At 33.3% G+C, this 21,516-nt stretch overlaps 1 protein-coding gene across 1 annotated transcript; it reads right to left on the bottom strand.

The window, feature by feature from the left end:
* Window positions 1-106: 106 nt before the first annotated feature.
* Window positions 107-18,179, bottom strand: LOC109542120 (coronin-6). Its single transcript, XM_019911186.2, has 10 exons — window positions 18,013-18,179; window positions 17,390-17,590; window positions 9,754-9,879; window positions 9,369-9,531; window positions 9,053-9,217; window positions 7,700-7,919; window positions 7,392-7,554; window positions 6,025-6,282; window positions 4,875-5,133; window positions 107-1,848 (listed from the first exon to the last, which is right to left on the bottom strand). The coding sequence occupies exons 2-9, from the start codon at window positions 17,588-17,590 to the stop codon at window positions 4,930-4,932; spliced, it is 1,500 nt and encodes a 499-aa protein (XP_019766745.2). The 5' UTR covers window positions 18,013-18,179; the 3' UTR covers window positions 107-1,848; window positions 4,875-4,929.
* Between the last annotated feature and the right edge of the window lie 3,337 nt (window positions 18,180-21,516).

Below are 21,516 nucleotides of genomic sequence, written 5' to 3' on the forward strand. Positions count from 1 at the left end.
AAATTGCCAGTAAATAAATGAATTAATTTATTTTTAATGTTTGTGTACATTTTTTAAGTCTGTGGTGTACCTAAATTCTTAAAATTCAATGAAGAAACTGACAAGGTATTGTTATCAATTGAATGCGTCAATTTTTAACGAATATATTTGTAAAAATACTAACAATACACAGTATTAATATTATTAGTTCAAAAAAAATGCAAATTATATTTTATACACATTATATACATTGAATTAATATTCATCGTTGTTAAATTTATAGCACACAAGTCAATCTTTGAGATGGAACTTTTGATAACTTTTACGAATATCCGATTTTAAACAATATTGTTACCTTATTGCTTAATAGTTAGTAAATATTAACAGTTTAGTCAATATATTTAAAAATATGCAAACAAAGTAACATTTACCTTTAATACCCGAGCAAAAACGCTACAGGGTTTTCAACAATCCGATATTCACATAATTAAAGCTTTATTACTATTGACCAAACATGAGATTTAACCTTTCAGCTATAACATTATTTTATTGTGCAGTTCATTGACTGGCTGAGTATATTGTCATTTATCTTATGCTTATTGGCAATCAAAAACAGGTATATAAAAATACTCCAAAACGCTCAACAAGACATTTTAACGTTTATAAAAATATGTAGTTTTTTGATTTCATATTGACAAGTGTTTTTCAAGGTGGGTCATGGCTGCGGCATGGCGACATCCTGACCCGGGTATTTCCAATAAGATTTATATGCAGTGCATTTCATAACAATTGAACATTCTACCAATGCTGTAGAACAATCGAAATCTTGAAAAAATATGGAGTTTTTAAGAATTATCATAAAAAGTTTAAGTCTATTATAGATTAGAATGTAGTTAGATAAGTTATTAAGATTACTTTTGGGCACTTTATAGATAATTAGCTAATTAAAATTTAGCTGTTATTTTTTAATAATCCCTGACTGGCTATAGGAACTACCAAGCATTTGTAAATTTAAATGTTTAATGTTGACATATGGCTTTCGATCTTACACTTGTTAAGTACAAAACGGCGTTGTTGAACTCAGCTTTATCAGCCTATTATGACTCGCACTGTATAAATACACCATCGAATTGTCTATTATCAAAAATTCCATAGAAACAGTTTTATAAACTATATAATATATTTAAAACACTTATATAATAAATATTGTTAAAAGAGGTACAAATAATTTTGTGCTTGACATTTTCCCTTGTGCGTCTTCTGCCGTGTGTAACAACTAAGTTTAATCATCCGTATTATGAAAGTGTAAAAATTGACCAACAGACTTACTTTGAAAGATATTTCCAGTTTTCCCTTACAATCGAACCATAGATTACATCTACAATTATTTGTACCTCTTTTAAGAACAGTAACTGCAAAAATCGAAAATATTTCACACGATTTTTTTAATGCGTGAAAATTTTTCGGTTTAATGTGTTAAATTACGCTGTTGCGTAGCAGACTTTAAAGTCTATAAGAGCACTTGAGTTCGATGATATAGAGAGGATTCAGAGTACCTTATCTATGCTGAGGCTTTTTGCAGACAACGACCAAGCATTTAATTAACTACAGTGTTATTATAACCAGAATTTTCTAATGGCACTTTATATCAGCCGAACTAGGATTTCCCAAAAAAGCTCTTCCAACCGGTCACAAATCAATAGATAAGGCACTTTCTAAAAATTAATTAAAAAATTTGTACAATTGACTAATGATAATGATTTTTGGCTGACGTTCGCTTTTTAATGAAAAAATAAATAAGGATGAGTTACTACTATGTAAAAAGCAAGGCATTTGCAATCCAGTATAGATTTTGTGTCGGTTCATTACCTAAAACAAAAAGCAGTCAGGATATTGTGTATAGGGGAAGTAAAACAGATAATATATATATATTTCGCTTATTCGAATACCTCCGGTTGGTTCTGCATAATTATTTTAAAAATAATTTATTTAATATAACAGTGATAACTGTAGTTATTAAAATTACCCAATTTGGACGGGTGGCGCATTGCATGTGTCTCAGCATTTCGATACACTGAAAATAAATCCCTGTGATTGGATGGCCATGTGACGTTTAGTATGAGGAATACCAACGAATGTTATTTATTTTTTTAGTATTGGCAAATATTGCAGGCACAGGAAAGACTCTTTGGGATTGGTGCCTCTACCTATTTTTAAAAAAAATGCATAATCGATCATTGTGCTGCCGCTTGTCATCGTATATTTGGTACTTGACTAGTCAAAACGAGCTTGTTTGTTATGTTTACAACAATTTTGCAATTGAAGAGAATTAGAAACATGTGCAAGGAAACAAGTTCAGCACTGGGCGGTGCTACGTCTATAATGTCAGATGAGGATTCGAAAATATCACTTTCGTAAAGGCATAAAGACAACCACTTGCCCTCTTTGTTACTTCCACTCTTCGATTATAAAAAGTTTATCAATTTTTCATGCCGCTGCAACATCTCGATGTTGATAATGACCTTGAAATATCTGCATTCCGATTTCCACTTGTAAAATGTGCTCAAAAGTCTGGAGTTACCAAAATGTTCACATATACTTAGAAATTTTTTTCAATAGGCATATGTTTATTGTTATAGGAAATTGACAAAATACAACATAGGGCAATAAATAAGAGCTTGTATAGCGGATTAGGGACTGGATTAAAATCATACACTCTAAAAATGGCCAAAGTTCCGACCATCTTGTTCCCAAGGCTAGAAAGACAGATGAAACAGAAATAAATATAAAATACCAAAGCTCTATGCAGCCAGTTGTCCAGTCAACCAACTATTTGTTAATATAATTGAAATATTTCAATGTAAAATGTTATCGTTATTATTATTACGCACTTGACGTCGGAAACACCGCGAATCACAGGAGCTTATTTTCTGTAATGCTGAGGGAAATACCATATGCGGACGGATGAGTGAGGGAGAGCAAATTAATAGTAAAGAAATCAATGATTTGGCTTTTTAAAGAACGTTTCCACTTGAGAGCTTTAATTTTAACCGACGAAGCAAAATGTTCCACTGCGGACACGAAACCATGTACCATATCATGATCATATATTGATATACGAGGGCGGTTCGATAAGTACTCAGCCTACAGAAAAACCGAAAATTTTGGAAAAGTGACGAGTTATTTCTCAACATAGTCTCCTTTCAATTCGACGCCCCAACTTCTTTAAACCGTCTGAGAAATTAATTTTCTCGAGGTCTGCAACGTAGGCCTCCGTGGTGACGATGACCTTCTCACTGAAATTTCTGTCCGGCGAGTGTCTTGGCTTCAAGTTTGTAAACAAAAAGAAGTCACACGGGGCCAAATCTGGAGAATACGGTGGATGGGGCAGCAGTTCGTAGCCCAGTTCGACCAATTTGGGTCTTGCGACGGCGGAGGTGTGAGCCGGTGCGTTGTCATGGTGGAAGACCACTTTTCTTCGCCAAAACCTAATGGGGCCGTTTTTGTGCAATGCGACGTCGAATCGGCCCAATAATTCGATATAGTAGAGCTCTGTGTTTTTTCCTTCTCCTGAACACTGAACGCTGAACAGTCTTCGCCTTCTTCTCTTTAAACCAAATTTTACATCGCCGGCAGTCGCCATCGAAGGAGTAGTCACCGTACACCGCAGCCAAGGGCTCTTTGACTTCGCTTCGTGATTTTCTTTCCAGAAACAAGAATCGAACGACTCTCCGATATTGCTCGTTTAATTTTTCTGAAATCCGCAGACGCCCGCTTCCACACGTGGTTAATACAAAACTACGATTCCGATACGGCTGATATGGTGATAGTAGCCGTCTGCGAGAATGTACTACACGATAGTAAATTTCTCATGCGATAGGAGCGGCCAAGCTAAGTACTTATCGGACGGCCCTCTAAAGGGCTGGTGCAACCAAGACGAAGTGGAAGATTATGGCAAATTGGTGTGTAATTTTGAAATTATTTTGTATGCGATATTGCATAAATTATTTTCGTTATACAGGGGGTTTCCAAAAATTCGTGGCAAATCAAAATGATGTTTTTATTAATAGAACACCCTGTATCAATATGCTGCAATTGGTTTTCTTACAAATCAGGATAATTTTTGGATTAATGCAATACCCTGTGTCAATGTTTCGCAATTGGCTCTCTTACTAAGAAGGATAATTTTGATATAAGGTTTATTGGGTGTGTAATTTACCAGATATAGACACTTAACGTTGAAAACAGGGTCATTGGAACAGTACTGTACCAAGTTTGTAAAATAAATTGAAAAATGGGACCTGTCCTGTCGAAACATACCCTGATTCATTCAAAAAATGCACCAATATACAGAAATTTTTCATAAATATTACTAACTTAATTTTAACACCTCATATATTGTTTTGTTATCTTAAAGGCCCTTCAACAAGTTTTCAGAAATTTCTAAATTGCCAATACTTCTGAGTCACAAGTTTCTGAGCAAATCGGTTGCAAAATCTACTTTTTGCAGAAATTAGCGTCATTACACTCCCATTGCGAAATTAAAACAATAATTAATGCACCTGAATGAAAATTGAAAAATTACAAAATAATTTCGAATTTACGCTCAATTTAGCCGCAATCTTCCACCCTGTATAATTGCAAATTTTACTTAGTTATTTCACTGAGTTCAGTTACATAAAGTATACTTAGAAATCGACATAGAGTTTAAAAAGGAAACACTAAATAAGAGTTTACATTTGCAATACAAACCAAAAATAACAATTTAAATGATCGATAATATTTTCAGCAACCCGCGCGTTCTGAAAAACATTGAAATAAATAAGCACCTGATGCTTATTTTGATATGTTTAGCTATTCACGTGTCCAATAGCTGTACTGTAAAGATATCTTACCTATACTTTCCGTTAATTTGAGCAGTTCCACAAAAGCCCATCTAACAACCGTGTCTCAAACTTCATTTGAGGCTAAAGGTGGTGGAGCCCCCAGTCCGTCTCCACCGCCATCATCCTTGTCCTCAATAGCGGAGTTGTTAGTATGTTGTGACTTAGACAGAGCGACTTCCGCTTCCAAAGCACGGATACGATTTTCGTGTTTCACTATCATGGCTTTCATTTTACGAATCTCGTCCAGAAATTCTTGCAGAGCTTTTTCCTAATTACAAAAAATACAGTAGATCAAATTTAGAGATTACAGATTCAAAAGTACTCTGACCAATTTTAGAAGGCGATTGTTGGCATTATTTTAATATCAAACGTTCTAATTAATAATCGAGTGTCTTCAAGGGCATTGTTACGAAAATACAGGGTGTTAACGTTTTATTAAAAATCATATAAAATTATTAAGATAGTCGAAACCGCTTGCAATATAAGAAGAAAATGGCGCGCCACTAATTTATTAAAAAATACATTTTATGCTTTCAATGATCGTTCAATTTCAAACAAAAAAGCCCGCTTGAGTTTTTTCGTTCAACGCACCTAATTCGAGGGAAAAAATAAAATTATATTAGTGCACGTCTTAGTTTCACTGTTAATTACGTATGAGGGTCGTTTGATAAGTCAGTGACTTTTTGAATAAAAGATATTTTTTTTCAATATAGTCTCCTTTTAGTTCGATACACTTAGTCCGTCGTCTTTCAAATTTTTTTACCCCTTCCAAATAATAGAGTTTCTCCAGGTCCTCAAAATAGGCGATTGTTTCAATGATGACCTCTTCGGAAACTGGAAATAGACGCAGGGGGCTAAATCTGGAGATTATGCTGGGTGGGGTAGCAGTTCGTATTCATGGATTTTTGCAATGGCGACTACACACGAGTGCACCTGTGCATTGTCCTGATGCGTCTAACAGACGAGAGTTGATTTGAGTGTTGAATTTAGAAGTTACTACGTGGGAAATTAAAAAAGTAAGTGACTTATCAAACGACCGTCGGATGAGTCATAATTGGAGCTGAGCTGGATTGGTAGAAAAAAAAATAGAGTATATATAAATTGCAACAAATGAAATATATACAAATTTTACGATTTAGAAATGTTTCATGGCCCTTACCGATACTGCAGAACTGCCACCACTGTCCGCCTTTCCACTCTTAGCGGGAATTTTATTAAGCAAATTGCTTTTCCTAGCGACCGACACTGTTTTGGATTCCGGTGGCTTGTAACCTTCTTTCAAGGATATTACAATTGGTTCAGCGTCGCGGCCACCAATCCATTCCTCTGCTGTTAAAGCTGCAGTGTCTCCCACGGTATCGGGGTACAGATCCTCCTGAAAGAGTTCGGATTTTCTCGGAACAGTCATTGTTATAACCTGAAATGGTGAAAAAATAGATGTTAGCTGTTTCTTAGCAATATTTTTTACAGCAAATGATCTTTTCCACGATTGGATAACATATTTCATATATTCTGTGTTTGTCATAAAGCAATCCTTGTCAAATAAATGAAAAATTTTCCGTTTATGAACAAACCATTATAAGAGCGGATACATATTATAAGATGGCGTCCAGACAAACACACATTTAACGAATCCTGTTGAATTTACCTTTCATCCTCATCAGAAATCATCATCATCAAAAATACAGAAAGTGGCAATAAAACATATTGCCACTTTCTGAATTTGTCCATGGTTATCGGAATTTTTAATAATTACGAAGCAACAGGTATTTACGTAATGTTAATTAGGCAGATTACTTTGAAAAACATTGTTGCCGTCTTTCTGATATCGTTTTTTTTGCGAATTTCAGTTTTTAATAACAATTAATTTTTTTACTATTTTTTCTGTACTCCGAAAACACCTCTAGAGGAATGACGACAATTTTGAATCACCCTGTATAATTAAAACAAAAAATATTGTTCGCGCAAGTTTAGTTGCTGTAAAAGCTTGGTATCAACAGCCAAAATCAATGAAATGGAGCACCGGGAAATGGAAAGATTCCAATCTGGATACTTTCATAATATTTTGAAAGGAAATCTACCTTTGAAAATTCGGAAAACGCGTTTTGCATCACTGAGTCCTTTCGCGCGTAGCATCGTGAGATTTCACATTTTTATCAAACTACCATGTATATTATATGTTCTATGTTCTATGTTTTTTGACGTACTAATGTTTTTCTTTTTCCTTTGTATTGAAATAATAAAATTCACGACATTCGAGAAACGTTCCGACATACCTACCACAAACTTGTAAAAAAGTCTTGCATTAAAAAAACTGCCCCCAATGTGATAGCATCTGAATGTTTTTTAGAACATCAAGTTCTTAAAAAATCATCATTTAGATATTGTTGTATGTTGTGTTTTATAATTGCGATCATATCTTGGACACCCTTAAGTAATATCTGCATTATCGAACTCGAAACTATGTAACATTTGGTATAGGATAAGGTACTATTGAAATTTTAAGAGATGTGATGATTCACTTACTTGGCACAATCCCGAATTGTTTAGCCTATAAAATCTAGCTATCTCACAGGTTGTGACGTCACATCCTCTCTTTGGCATCATACCAATACCTCTTTGCGGATCTGGAGTTTGGAAGGTGTTGATATAGTGGACGAAGGGAGGCTCGGCTGTGATTTCGAAGTACCTGATTTGTAATAAAAGTTTCAGTTTATCAAGTCGCTTTTTCATTAAATGTGTTACATTGAAATAAATAATTAGCAAGAAGTATATATGTGCTACATAGCCATAAATACCACACGGATACATTTAAAAACATAGTTAATTTTTACCTGATAACCGAATCTCCTTTGCCACACAGAAATATTAAGTTCGTGTCAGCGTCGTAAAGCGGAAACATCACACCATTCGAAGTGTCTAATTCTACCATAACGATGGGCTCTTCTAAACAATCCGGAGTTCTTAAACTATATTGTCGTTCAGACATCTTCGAGAATCCCGTTGTAAACACTAATCCATGTCGAAGGAAAATAGCTCGAGTTGCCTTCGTACCTAGAAAGACAAAGTTATTTATAAACAAATGTATGTTCAGTTTATTAACAGAAATTTATTATCGTGATAATCCTTTTCTTCTAAACAATTTCTCGATTTAGAATGTATGGAATAAATAAATAATGTAAGTTTTCCTGACTGTAGTTCCAATGTTAACATCAAATTTCCTGAGTCATTTATTTCGAATTCACAAAATAGTTAATTTCTAAAACGTTCCGGTGTTTTTTCCCCATCCTCAGTTAGCCTGAAACAATTGTCAACACATTTTGTCCCATTAACTTATTATTCTAACATTTTAATTATTTTTAATAACGGTCACATTGTTTATTGGCACAGCCTGTCATACCAAATGTTAAACGCATTTACTATAAACAATGTGACCGTTAAAAAAAAATAGAATACAACTTTTCAAATGTTAGAATAGTTCATAAGTTAATGGGACAAAATGTGTTGACAATAGGCATGATGTAGGTACTCGTCTGCTATTGCTGAAAAAAACATAATTTTTTTGCAAAACACATTTTGTACGTTTTTTATAAATAATTTTATTTCAATTACTAAAGCCTCCTCTAAATTTTCAAATTTTTATTGCTTGGGTTGGAAGATATTTTAGCTTAAAATTGTTTCTATTTTTTTCGTAAATCTACAGAGATTGTGACATTAAAATATTCCTTTTTAAGTTCAATGAAGTAAAAAAAATTGCTATGTTCTTTCTACTAAGCGTTTTTGCGCTTGCCATTGCATTGACCTGATAATGTAAAATTGGAACTTGCCTTTATTCCTTTTTTTAAAGGTTTATGTTTTAACCCATCAGCCTCCTTTTAATTAATTATTAAATACTGTGAAGTTCATAGCAGTTTATTTAATCGTTGCTTGTTAAATTTAAATCAAAGTTTGATAAAGATTACTAAAACTGCAGCAAGGGATTTAAAATATTTAACATTATTTATCATATCATGTGGTTGTCTTTAATGTTCTTCCATATTAATATTGAACTTTTCTGATGAAAGAACATAATTAAGTTTTGTTATACAAATACTTTAATATGCAATATAATTTCATATAATGACCATCTAAAAATGATATCTGATGATGGTCTAGAAATTGAAACGACCGTCATAAAGGTTACTTACCTTCATGCGCGATGGCTTCAGATGTAACTTCTCCCGTTCGTGGATTTATTATTCTAATTTTCTTATCTTTGCAGGTGGTAAGTAACTCTGAACCATCCCAATTAAAGCAGGCACTGTACACAATATCCGGATGACAATCAATTTCAACTAAAGCTTCTCCAGTGCCTGTAAAACATTAAACGGTTATCGTTTACCACCAATCTAAAATCCATCTGGAGGGTCAATTTAATTAAAAACTATTCTATTTCTAAACGAACTAGTAAAATATACAATGAGTTTTTGTTTATTCCATTATTTATAAAATTCTGTTGCATACCTACGTTCCAAATAACGATTTGATTATCGCTACCAGCCGTAAGAAGAACATTTTGCGCGGTTGGATGCCAAAGCACCAAACCAACTCTTCTCTGATGATACACAAGGTCGACGATTGGTTCTGTAAGCGTTTTAATAAGGCCCCCATCAGGAATATGCCAAACCTTAATTTAAATAAAAGAAGAAATATAAATAATCTTAAATAACATTAATTTAAGCTATGCTGGTGTGGATATAGTCAACAAAATCATAAGAACTTAACTAAATTTATAAAAATATTAAATCTGCTTAAAAATTACAAAATGATGAAGATAATTCAAGAGACAAAACTGGGATTTGAGACAAAAGTGCTGTAAAAATAAGATAAGTAGAATCAAGCTTTCTACCTTGACAACACAGTCCTCCGATCCACTGGCGATAACGTTATCATTGTGCGGACACCAAGCTATATCTAAAACCGGTCCTTTATGTCCTCCTACTAGAGGATGATCAGCCGATATTCTACCCGAGATCTGGAATAAACATATACATTTTAAATATATTCGAAAGAGCATCAAATAAATGACAAAAATACAGACAAATTAAATTAATTTAAAATTATAACACACATTAATGCATAAATGTAGATCATCCAAATACAAAACGGAGAAATGCACGAAACAAACAGCCGAGCAGTAATATGCCAGGACCGCACTAAGCAAACCATTGTATGCCAAGTAAAATTCTATTTTATAGAAATACAGAATTACGAATTTCCAAAACATATAGAATCTATCTTTAAATAATGTATCACCACCAACTCCCCTACTTGTAAAAAGAGATTGATGTATTTTATGGACCAATCGTAAAAGCATTTTTTGGTGATCATGCACTGTGCCTATCTACATTTGTTTGGGTCGCTTGGTTTTGGAGAGGAGTCAAGTTTAAAATTAATAAATTGTTAGTTAGTAAATCTAACGTCTTATAACACTCATTACTCCCGTTTGTAACCCGAGCCGCAGATGAAGGTTGCAAATCTCCTGGAGGAATAACGGCAATAAAAACCGAGTATTATCTTGATGTTGATTCATTTGGTTTGATAAAACTAAACTTTGAAAATTTAATTGTTATTCGTAATACAGGGTTTCCCATAAGTATATGTTCAAAATGAGAGTGCGACATTCTTAGGCTCAAAAGAAGACAAGCTGACCCAACTGACAAACAAAATCCTAGGTGGATTTTTGCCTCCTTTAGATTCTGGAATGATGAAACTGCCGAGCTCCTCAGCATTGGGGTGCTAAATTATTGAGTGTCTTAGTACAAAAACTTGCAGAATGTTTTATCGTGTAACTGGAATCAATTCATTTTTTGTTCCGATTCAACATTAGTCCTTTCTAGTAAATACTTACTTTATAAACTTTTCATGAAATAATCGCAATGATGATGATTGTAGAAATAGTAATCATAAATAATGATGTAGTTTATAAAAAACATAATTTTTAGCATTGGTAAACTAAAAATAATATATTCTAAAAACAAAAACAAAACATAGGTTATAATATAACTACTCAAAGAAAAAAAGTTATAATAAAATCGAATGGTTTAAAACAAAATATACGCTTTGCATGCGAAAATGTTTAAAAATCTAATTTTCACTTAAAAATTAATTAACATTTAAGAATATTTTTTGCGTATACTTTTTACTAAGTCTAGTTCTTCGCTCGTTTATGATAGCACCGGCTTTGGAAAATAATCTCTCGCATGGAACTGAAATTTAACGTGTGTTTTTTTTGTTAAGAAGCAAGTTTTTCAAAAACTTCGCCTGATTGATGGGATTATTTTAAGGGTTACGTTAAAACCGACCATCCCTAGATTGTGTTCTTTTAAGCCAAATAATGCCGCAGTATCATTTTGATCATACGATTATACATTTTGATCATGACGAGCTTAGAAGAAACCCTTTATTTAAATTAAAACAGGTCGAAAAATTCGATATAACTGCCACTATTATTTATTTAACACACTGCGGGAATGATCATTACTCCCTTGGGATTAACGAGCATAATTTTGTCTCACTAAACAACTCATTATGAGTAACCTCACGTAATATGTTTGACTTTATATTCATAAGCAAATTATGACAATACTAATAACTACTATCAGCGGACTTTCTCTTGTACACCGACGAAATTTCTTACAAAAGTGTTTGCCAGCTTTATAACARTATTTCTCAAATTCAAGCACCTTCTGTCAACGAATAACGATCAGCCTCAGCGTATGTAACACATTTACGTATSTTTAAAGTGTAACCCTCATATTTATTCAATTAAAATAATCAMGTATTTTTGGAGCTTTTTCGATAACTCAAAATCATTTAATCACTATACTTAATCATTCTTGCTTGCTCTTTTCACTATACTTAATTTCAAACCTGACATAATAAAAACGTTTTTCATTTAATATTGATGAAATGGAATAACCATTTAAAGTCATATTGCCTCACCCTGTTGATTTTTTGCCAATATCACTAACAAAGTAAAATAAATCCTGTCGAAATGCAAAATTCGAAACGAGTCACAGTGAATCTGTAAAAATAGTACTCCGAAATATTGAAATGTAGTAAGCAGTTGCGATTACGTTGGGGTTGGACTTTGGCCAATATTTAAAATTAGAACATTTTGCCCCAAAAATAAATGTGGCATCCTCTCATCTACCTACTTTGCAAATAACTTTCAGCATTTGCGGCCCAATTATTTCCATAGTTAAATTGATAAAATGATTTAAACGTTGAACGGGTGTATTCTCTGTTAAATGAACCAAACATATTCCACTCAGTGCATTCAAGAAGAGCGACAGGAAGGCCGATTATTGAAAACGCTTTAAACATTACACGGAAACTCTTTATCACATAATAAATTTCCTACACAATAGATAATAAAACATTCCAGTGGGTCTGTAGACTTGTTAATCAGAACTCACTGGTATTAATTTATTATGTATGCATTTCTTCGCTTGTCAAAAGGAATGCAATGTGTGAGTCATACGATTGAACATATCAATGAATAATAAAGAATAATTTGCCCAATGTAATACACCAGCTAAAGACTGAAGAAATAAAAACTAATTCAGCTTAGTAATATAGATAGACAACAAATAATATGTGGGTAATTGTTCAGACATTTTACTTTAAATGCAAACATATTTAGAGCCATATACAAGGTGATCCAGTTTAATCGTGAAAATTTTAAAAGTTTTTCCAGTTTCTAGCCAACCTCGTTAATTTTCACTTTTTATCCGAATCAGTGGCGAAAATGACTAATCGATGGGCCTCTACAGGCACTTCATTTCTTTAAATCCCGCTAAACACTAAGCAAAGAAGAGCTGTTTTATTACTAATGACTGCTATATCACATTAGTAAACATGTAATTACATTGAAACCGTTGAATACATTAAATTTCAGTCAGTATCATGTTTTTAACGACTTGAAATAATGTTATATGTCTTCTAGCATGTTTGGGTGATTTTATGGTTGACTTTGTTGTTATTTTTACGACTTGTTCGTGTTTTAATACAATTCTAATTTTTATATTACGAACCGGTACATGTTTAATTTCACGTCAGTACCGAATTGTTTTTCTTTTCGAACTTCATGACCACTTGCTTGTTCGTAGATATAATAATAACAGTGCACGAAAGAGTTTTGCTAATTCAGTGAATTTATCTTGTAAAATAATGTGCATATAATTTAAGGAAGCCAAACTTACTCTTAACTGCAAAATATAGCTATTGTCCTTTAATTGAAAAATCTAGTTGGATATACAAGTTAACGCAGTTAAACAGTTAACTTACTGATTTCAAACTAAACAAGCAAAAAAGCACTAACTATGAAATGTTTAAGTATTCTATTCTTTTTAGCTAACTTTTCACTACCTGACTTGCTTGGTGTTCGCTGAAGTGGTAACTTGCGTGAATGCAGTTGTGCTTCTTAAATAAGATGCATACTAATTTACAAGATAGTTTTATTTCATTTTATCTCATGTCTGTGTATACATCGGCTTTCCCTTTACTTTTACTAATATTTGTCTATTTATTATAACCATTAGTGCTCTTCAGTTTTTGATGACTAAAAGTGGACCATCTTGTATACGAGATATACAGATTTACTTTTCGGGTGTAAGCCCTTACACTTATCATTATTTTTATCGAAGACTTTGTAATATATTAAACTGATTAAAGTGTCAAACAACTGAAGGGTTCTAAAAGCTGTGACTATAGTTATCAATAATTAAATAGACATTTGGAATAATCAAAATTCAAAAATTTTGTTTTGCACGATGAAACGAGCATGATGTAACGTGTATTTTTAATCGACTTTCAATATCACTTATTCTCACCTTAAAAAGTATCAAGATAACATGATAATGTTAGTCAATTATTGGCTGAATGAATAAAAAAGCCAGCATGTACACAAAGCATGTATAAATACAAAATTGTGGCAGATACACTATAATCAACAGGGAAACGATTTGCGATTATGTTTAGAATTTTATTTTTGTTTAGTTCATATGCACACTAAAACCGTCTCACAATTTTCGAAAATTTATAATATTATTTATCAGAATTTATTATATTTACTGGAATTCAGAACTTTTAAGAATTGTTCAATGCAGGCGTGTCCTAAAATGGTTGCGTAAGGACCGTTATGTCCAAAAAATTTTACGAGTTTTTTGTTGTGGTGGTATGTTGTCTGGTATCGCTGATAACCATACCTGCTGCCTAATGGTTTAACACTGCTTATCAACGGGCGTTTTAAACGTTCGAGTGCAAATGTGGCTGCAAGATGATGGTGCATTTGCCCACTCTGTTGAAGTCCCTTAGTATTTGGACATTAGACCAGCAAAGGTGGTCCAGTTCCGTGGCCCCCCAGGTCACCCGATCTAACACCACCAGGTTAATTTTTGAATGGGCGCGTAAAATGTCTGGTTGACGAAACGCTAGTGAAAACCTGGTGGTAAGAATTACTGCGCCATTTGAAGTCGTTTATAACGACTATCAATTTTTTGATTGAGTCTGCAGAGCCCATGCACGACGTTTGAACAAGTGTATTCAGCACAAGTTCAAGATATTTTCAGCTAATTTCTCAATATAAGTTTAGACAGATAAAAATAAAATAAATTAATACTCGAGAAACACATTTTTGCAAATAACGATCGTGAAGCAGTAGCGCCTTAAGGAACATTTTGCTTAATTAGTACTTAACTAAAAAGAAATTAAATTTTGCTACCATAAATATGCATTTGAATAATAGTTCGAGCATATTTTTTTCAGACTTAATTGAATTCAAACTTGTATAAAGGATCAATTCCCAAAATATAATACAAATAATAAACCATGTATTTTTGTAATCTATGAAAAGTTTCCATTCATTCACGTTGTGCTAAAACTTTTAGCGTTCTTTTATTAAAGAAACCGCTACTCATCGAGATCAGCTAGTAAATTAACATTCCTTCTGAATTATTAATATTGAGCTATGATTAATACACAATTAAATTAAATTACGCAATTATATTACACCCATTTTTTAATTGATACATTTCCGCTCTTGCGTGCATTTTAGTTAACTTTGAACGGATACAATGTTGCTCTATATACCTACGTAATATATTAAATAACGATTTGTGAGATAATCATAACATAACATTCAATTAGTATTGAAATAACTTTAAAATTAATTTAATAGCGATCGGAATCGCAAATTGACACAACGGTAATTACTGGTCAGTGCTAATAGTTTATACCGTATGCCTAACAACTTACAGACAAATTTAGACAACAGAAATATGTGTAAATGTGGAGCATTTTCACCTGAAATATAATGCTGGAATGACTAAACTATTTACAATTTAAAAGCATCTTCATTCAGCTAGAATAAGTTTTCTGAAAGCTGCTTTCTGAAAATGGAAACTGCATTTCCGATTTTTCAAATTAAATGTTTTTTTAACATTGGAATTGAGAAATGATCGATGTAGCTCAAATTGGCACTCTTAGCAGAGACTTTTGAAATAGTTTGGGTTAAGGGACTTTTCAAGGATACATTCTTATGCATCGTTTTTCAAGATAAAGACAAATTAAAAATACATTTTTTTGAAAATGTGCAGCAAGTTAACAAATTAGCCCGATTGACCGGCAATTCAGTAGAGAAAACTACTATTACAAGATGATTCAGGAGGAAATGAAAATATTTATATATGTGTGAAGCTCTTCATGTGTAAGAATTACAAAATCTCCAACAAAGTGTTTTTCATTAATATGAATGACTATTTGGTCAACGAATTTGTGAAAACAGGCGGTCGTTTAAACGTACTTTTTTTCACGGACGAAGCTCAGTCTAATGGACAAGCAATTAACAATTGTCACAAGAACATCGACGGCCGGAGCGAAATCATCTTGTTATGCAAGAATAAACTTCTGCTCGGTCTGGAGTGTCACCTTAACGTGGATGATTATTTACATATTTTAAAAGGAAATATTGGACGAAGTTACTTTGGATGATGCCACATGCTACCTTCCAACATAATAGAGCGCTTCTTCATAATTTAAATAAATTTAGTAATTTTCTTACTACATATTTTGGAGATCCCTGGATTGGTAGAAACAGCTCAGTTCTCTCTAAAAATTCTGCAAATTTTTGTTTTTCAACGTCCACTTTTTTATGCTCCTAATGGTTTTTCCTCAACTTTCAATATTTTTTGTGTTTGCTTTGATTTTATGCAACTTTTTTGCCCTGCTGGCGGCTTATGTTCCTGAGATGCATCAGATGAGTATGTGGGTAAACGATAATGGTAAACTTTTCTTGGGGGACTTTCCATCAGCAGTCAAGAATTATTTTATTTCTTTATCCACCGGATCGCACTCCCCTATATTTTTGTATTTAGAAGTGAATGAATTCGTTGATTTAAGCTACAAAAGTGGACACAAGGGATACGTTACTATTTTACATACTTAATTCTTCAGCGTTAATTAGAGCGAATCTTCGTTCGCTAAAACTCGCTACTAAATCAATTTATAAACGAGCGCAAATAAGTGGCTTAAAATGGGGTGATGTTTTCAAAAATTTCTGAAAAACATTATGAAAATTGTTTTGTTGGATTTTAAATTTTCATTATTCAAGGGATTTTTGCAGCCAATAAAATTCGGACTTGAACATCTGATCTTATTTAGCTAATTTTGGCTTTTTACACATAGCCTTAAAATATTCCCATATCCTCCTGAATCACGGTACCTAACCGAAGAAGTTTATCTGTTGTGTTGTACAAATGTAAACGCTCACTGATGACTCGTTAATGTATCAGAAGTGATAAAAGTTAGAAACGTGTCGTCTTTTTTACAATTATAATTTTTTTTTTACAATAATAAAATGTAAATTGCGGTGCAACTTTATTGGCGTCCAGAATAGTTATTATATTGGATCGAGAGGTTTTAATTTGAAAGGATTTGCACCCAAACATTTATTTGAACCATATAATTGGTTTGAAAATCGGTCACTCTTTTGTATTAGACAGATTAAGTTAAATTTCCAAGATTAAGTAGGTAAGTACTTCTAAATTAATTACTTCGACTTGGATGAAATTGCCTTACTAACTTAATCGAGGTTTCTGAGAACTTCTAAAATTTCTCAATAGTTAATTCGAGATTTTTAATTACTTCTATTTTTTTTTCAATAGTTAAATCGTGATTTTAATATAGTATATTTAATAAGATAAATATTGAACTACTTAACTAACTGTTTCACATTTGTGGTTCAATTTGAAGTCCATTTGGCTCCTTATAAACAACTTTAATTCCAATCAAAGCTGCAGAAGTTTCAAGATAAAATTCATATAAATAGACCTTTCCTATATTACTCCCTATCCTCATCTTCCTTGTCATTAATATATTTTTAAAACACTATCAAACATAGAGTTTAAATTTATGATTTACTCAAGAAGAACGTTATGTACAAGCAGAAGCTATTATGTGAATGAGTGAGAAACTGTGCTTACCTTATTCCCTTGAGGTAATACGATAAAAGCACCTCCTCCAGCACTTTCGACTATGATGGCTATAAACTTAGGATTGACTGCACAGAATGTAGAATCCCAAGAACTCTTCGAGACCCTGATATTGTCATAGCATTGCTCTCTTTTAAGGGCTTGACCGTAAACATGTCTAAATTTTGAACTTCTAACTACACGAAAGGACATCTGAATTAAAAAATAAATATTTAGCTAGATACAAGTATGGAAAGGCAACTATTTCAAAACATATAAATCACTTTGGAGCAATGTATAACTGTAAAAAGTAAAGAATAAGAAACTAATCGCCCGTAATTTCAGCAAAATGATTATTAAATTATGTATTTGAAACTATTTTTAGTAATACATTTGAGGAAATTTAATATGTTTGAACTGCTACTTCAAGGTGGCCAAACTTTTTTAGAATTGCAAGAACGACATTGACTGTGGGCACACTTATAGAGAAAAATTACCGTGTAGTAGCATGAAGAAGATTTTTATTTTTAACTCGGTTTTTTTGTGACTTTTTGAAAAAAAACACTAGCATTTAAGTTTGATATCTCAAAACATAACCTGAAACCGTTCGTTTAGAAGCCAAAAAGCACACAAACCTTGCAAAATCCAACTATGCGAAACCGTAATCCCAAACTGAGTATCTATTTACATCTATAATAATTTATTAAATTAATTTCGCATTGATATTCACTGGCACTTCATAACTAGTTCACGATATTCACTTCAACCTGTGGGAAAAGCCATATTTGGTTATGCGAAAATTTTTAAAACGTCAAAAGTTCGATAGTTGGGGCCTCTTTCGGACCAAAGCGTCTACTAACTCCGTTCTCCGGCGACATCTAAGAGTAGTAATCTTACAGAATTTGTTTTTCACAAGACATCTTATGCAGATTACTGGCGGGTCATTCAAAATTAAAGTGAAACGGGCTTTCTCAGCAATCGGCGACAGCAATGTTGTTAAAAACAATGTAATTTCATTGGATTTTTGGACTATTTAATGTCGCTGGTTATTACGTCAGATTAGGTGATTATTCCGTTATATAAAACCTTTTTTCAGTTTTTAGTCAGTAAGTAGTTAGAAGAATAAAAAGTAGTTAGTGATAAATGAAATATGCAATTCAGGAAGAAAAACCACTTAATAGCAACCCAATCTTGATGAATAAACAATAGGTATAATGAACGAGTAGTTAAAATAATTAAAATATTAATGGTTTTAGAGAAAAATATATGTTGTTTATACAGGATGATTCAAATTTGGCGTCATTCTTATGGAAGTGTTGCCTGGGGGTGTTTAAGGAGCACAGAAAAAATAGTAAAAAAATTAATAGTTATTAAAAACTGAGAGATTTGCAAAAAACTATGTCAGACGGATGGCAACAATGTTTTTTAAGGTAATCTGACCAATTAACATTACGTAAATACCTGTTTTTTCGTAGTTATTAAAAACTCGGGTAACCATGGAATTATACAGAAAATCACAATAAAATAGACGAGGATAAACGCTAAATTCAACAAGATTTGTTACATGTAGGGCGTAGCCTCCGTAAGACGGAGGCCTCGTGTAGGGTATACTTTTTTCGACGAAATGTCAGATTGTCAATGAGAAATTGTTCTTTGTGATCACGTTATTGTGCACTCATGTCGAGCAGCTTCTCGTATTCGGATAATTAACTCCTGCTCAATGTGTGCTGGTGTTCAGTAATCCATTGGTTTAATGTGTCCCTGTGCTGTGTGTATCTTACATTCGTGGTAGGAATGCAGCCCTTCCTCGGTATTTACTTGGCGCTTGCGAAAAGGTCAGTTATTGTGCTGCGAGTACCCCTGGAAAGCTCTGCTGCAATTATGACCAATACTTTGTTCCTCTGTGTCTAAAATCTTCCTGGAGCCAATCTACATTTTGTGAAAGAAATACTATCTACCTGTAATAATCTGTTAATGACAAAAAACATCATTGCCGCTTCGACTTTTAATCAAAACATTGTAAAACARAACTTTTTTAATATMAAAAATTTTTGAAATTTGAAGCRAAGACCGTAAATTTTCATTACGAATGGTGTATTTTAAAAGGCTACCAATCAAAGATGGGACCATTGAAAATTAATGCTTGATAACAAAGTTGACATTTGATTTTCAACTATTAATTATCGCACTCACCAAGTGAGCCTCTATTACCCCTTAAAATGAATGACGCCAACTTTGAATCAGTTTGGTCCAGCTTTATGCTTTATTTATAACCTTCCAAGTCAAAGTCCAATAAAAATTAGTTCGATGCGACTATCTCGTATAATATATTTACTACAGACAGCTTTTTACTTTTCTACAGTTTTTACTTTTTTACAGTTTTACTTTTTAGGTAATCTTCGTATGGAAACATTTTCGTTTCCTTGTATTAGGAGAAGTTGCCTACAGCCTAAACTTATTTCGGGTGTTTTTTTAGATGATTTGTGTTGTGTTTTCCGATTTTGCAGTTTTTTGGGCGCAAGAAGTTCCTCCTTTCAGTTTGTTACTGAATAGGGCAACCTTGCGCATTTCCTTCGCTGGGATTTTGTAGTTAGCACTTCTTGAACTTTGGAAGTAGTAGCAAAGGTAAATCCTTCCGGTTACAGCATTTGGCTAGTTGTTCTGGAAAATGCTTGTCTGACCATCTGCTACAGATTAAATTTCCTCCGCCGTTCGAGACAGGATGGACGAACTTCTGGACATTCTTGCACTGTGGGATGTATCTTGCCTTGAAGAAGAAAGCGTTGACGTTTCTGGAACTACTGGATTTCGGTGCAGTTTTTTAAATCTCTGAGATGGAGTAGTTTAGCCATATTAGAAACGTTTGAAGAGACATCTACTAATACGGTAGAATGAATTTGCTCAGGGGTGAACCCTATATTTTCTGCATGGATTTATTCAGCTTCTGTGCGAGATTCGAGTTCATTAATGGTGAAGGCGGGTTTTCTGCTCTTTTGAAGAATCTAGGCGAAGGGTTAGCTGTTGATTTAATGGAGAAGATGGATTATTTGCTTGTGATCCCGAGTTTGAGGTGACTCAATCCATTTGTATCTACTCCATTTGTGAATTTTTCTATGATTTAATTTTTATAAGAGTTTATGGAGAGTAGCGTTTGGGTTCTTTCCAGTTCAGTATTAGGAAATAGTGATGAGGACTGATTCGCTTTGTTTTGGGGTTTTGGTTTTCTGGGCATTAGGTTGGGCTGTTGGCCTTAGAAGGGAGAATTTGGAATTTTGTAGACTTTCATGCTTGCTCTTGTTTTCTGATTACTTTGAACCGCTTTCTTTTGGGATTTGGCTTGTGGAAAAAGATCAAAGGTTTCTGAAGTCGTATTTGTTTTAAGGAGGGATTTGTATTTTTCTTATAGTTAGGTGTGATAGTTTCTTTTAGACGAGGATTTTGGGCTTCGAGCTCGAAAAATGATTCGGGAAAGTGTTGCATTAGGGTTTTTGTTACTCGTACATTTGCTTTTTCTTTAAGGTTCCTTACGGTTAACTGACTGAGATTTCCACTTTTGTCACAAAATAAAAGTCTTTTTTTCGAAATAACTTGTTTTTATAGCTTTTATTAGAGGCTTTGTGATTTACATCAATTTAAATTGTTTGGACACTAGTTTTCCCGTTACCTCCATTATTGAGCTGGCCCATATACAGGGTGATTTTGTTAAAATCTTGAAGCGCTTAAATATTTTGAAAACGAGTGATCCTACGAAAAAATGTTTCAAATAAGAAGTGAATATCTGGGAGGGGGAAGTTTATTCGTGTTAGAAAAACAACGCCTACTTCGACTTTGTAGGCTAGGCAGGGGCCAAGTTGAGATTTTCAAATGGTAACCAAAACAAATGTCTTGATAAATTACTATCACTTTTTGACGTACTATTCGAATTCGAATCTCCAGTAAAATGGTGTGGTTACTATTTGAAATTCTCAAGTTGGCCCCTGCCTAGCCTACAAGGTCCAAGTAGGCGTTGCTTTTCTGACATGAATGAACTCCAAACGCCCCCCTCCCAGATATTTTTTTAAACTTTTTATTTGAAACATTTTTCCTCGGACCACTCGTTTCCGCAATATTTAAGGGTTTGAAAATTTAAAAAAACACCC

This window comes from Dendroctonus ponderosae, unplaced genomic scaffold (genome assembly GCF_020466585.1).
Source record: "Dendroctonus ponderosae isolate FM_Combo_2020 unplaced genomic scaffold, Dpon_F_20191213v2 Dpon_F_20191213_19, whole genome shotgun sequence".
NCBI lineage: Eukaryota > Metazoa > Arthropoda > Insecta > Coleoptera > Curculionidae > Dendroctonus > Dendroctonus ponderosae.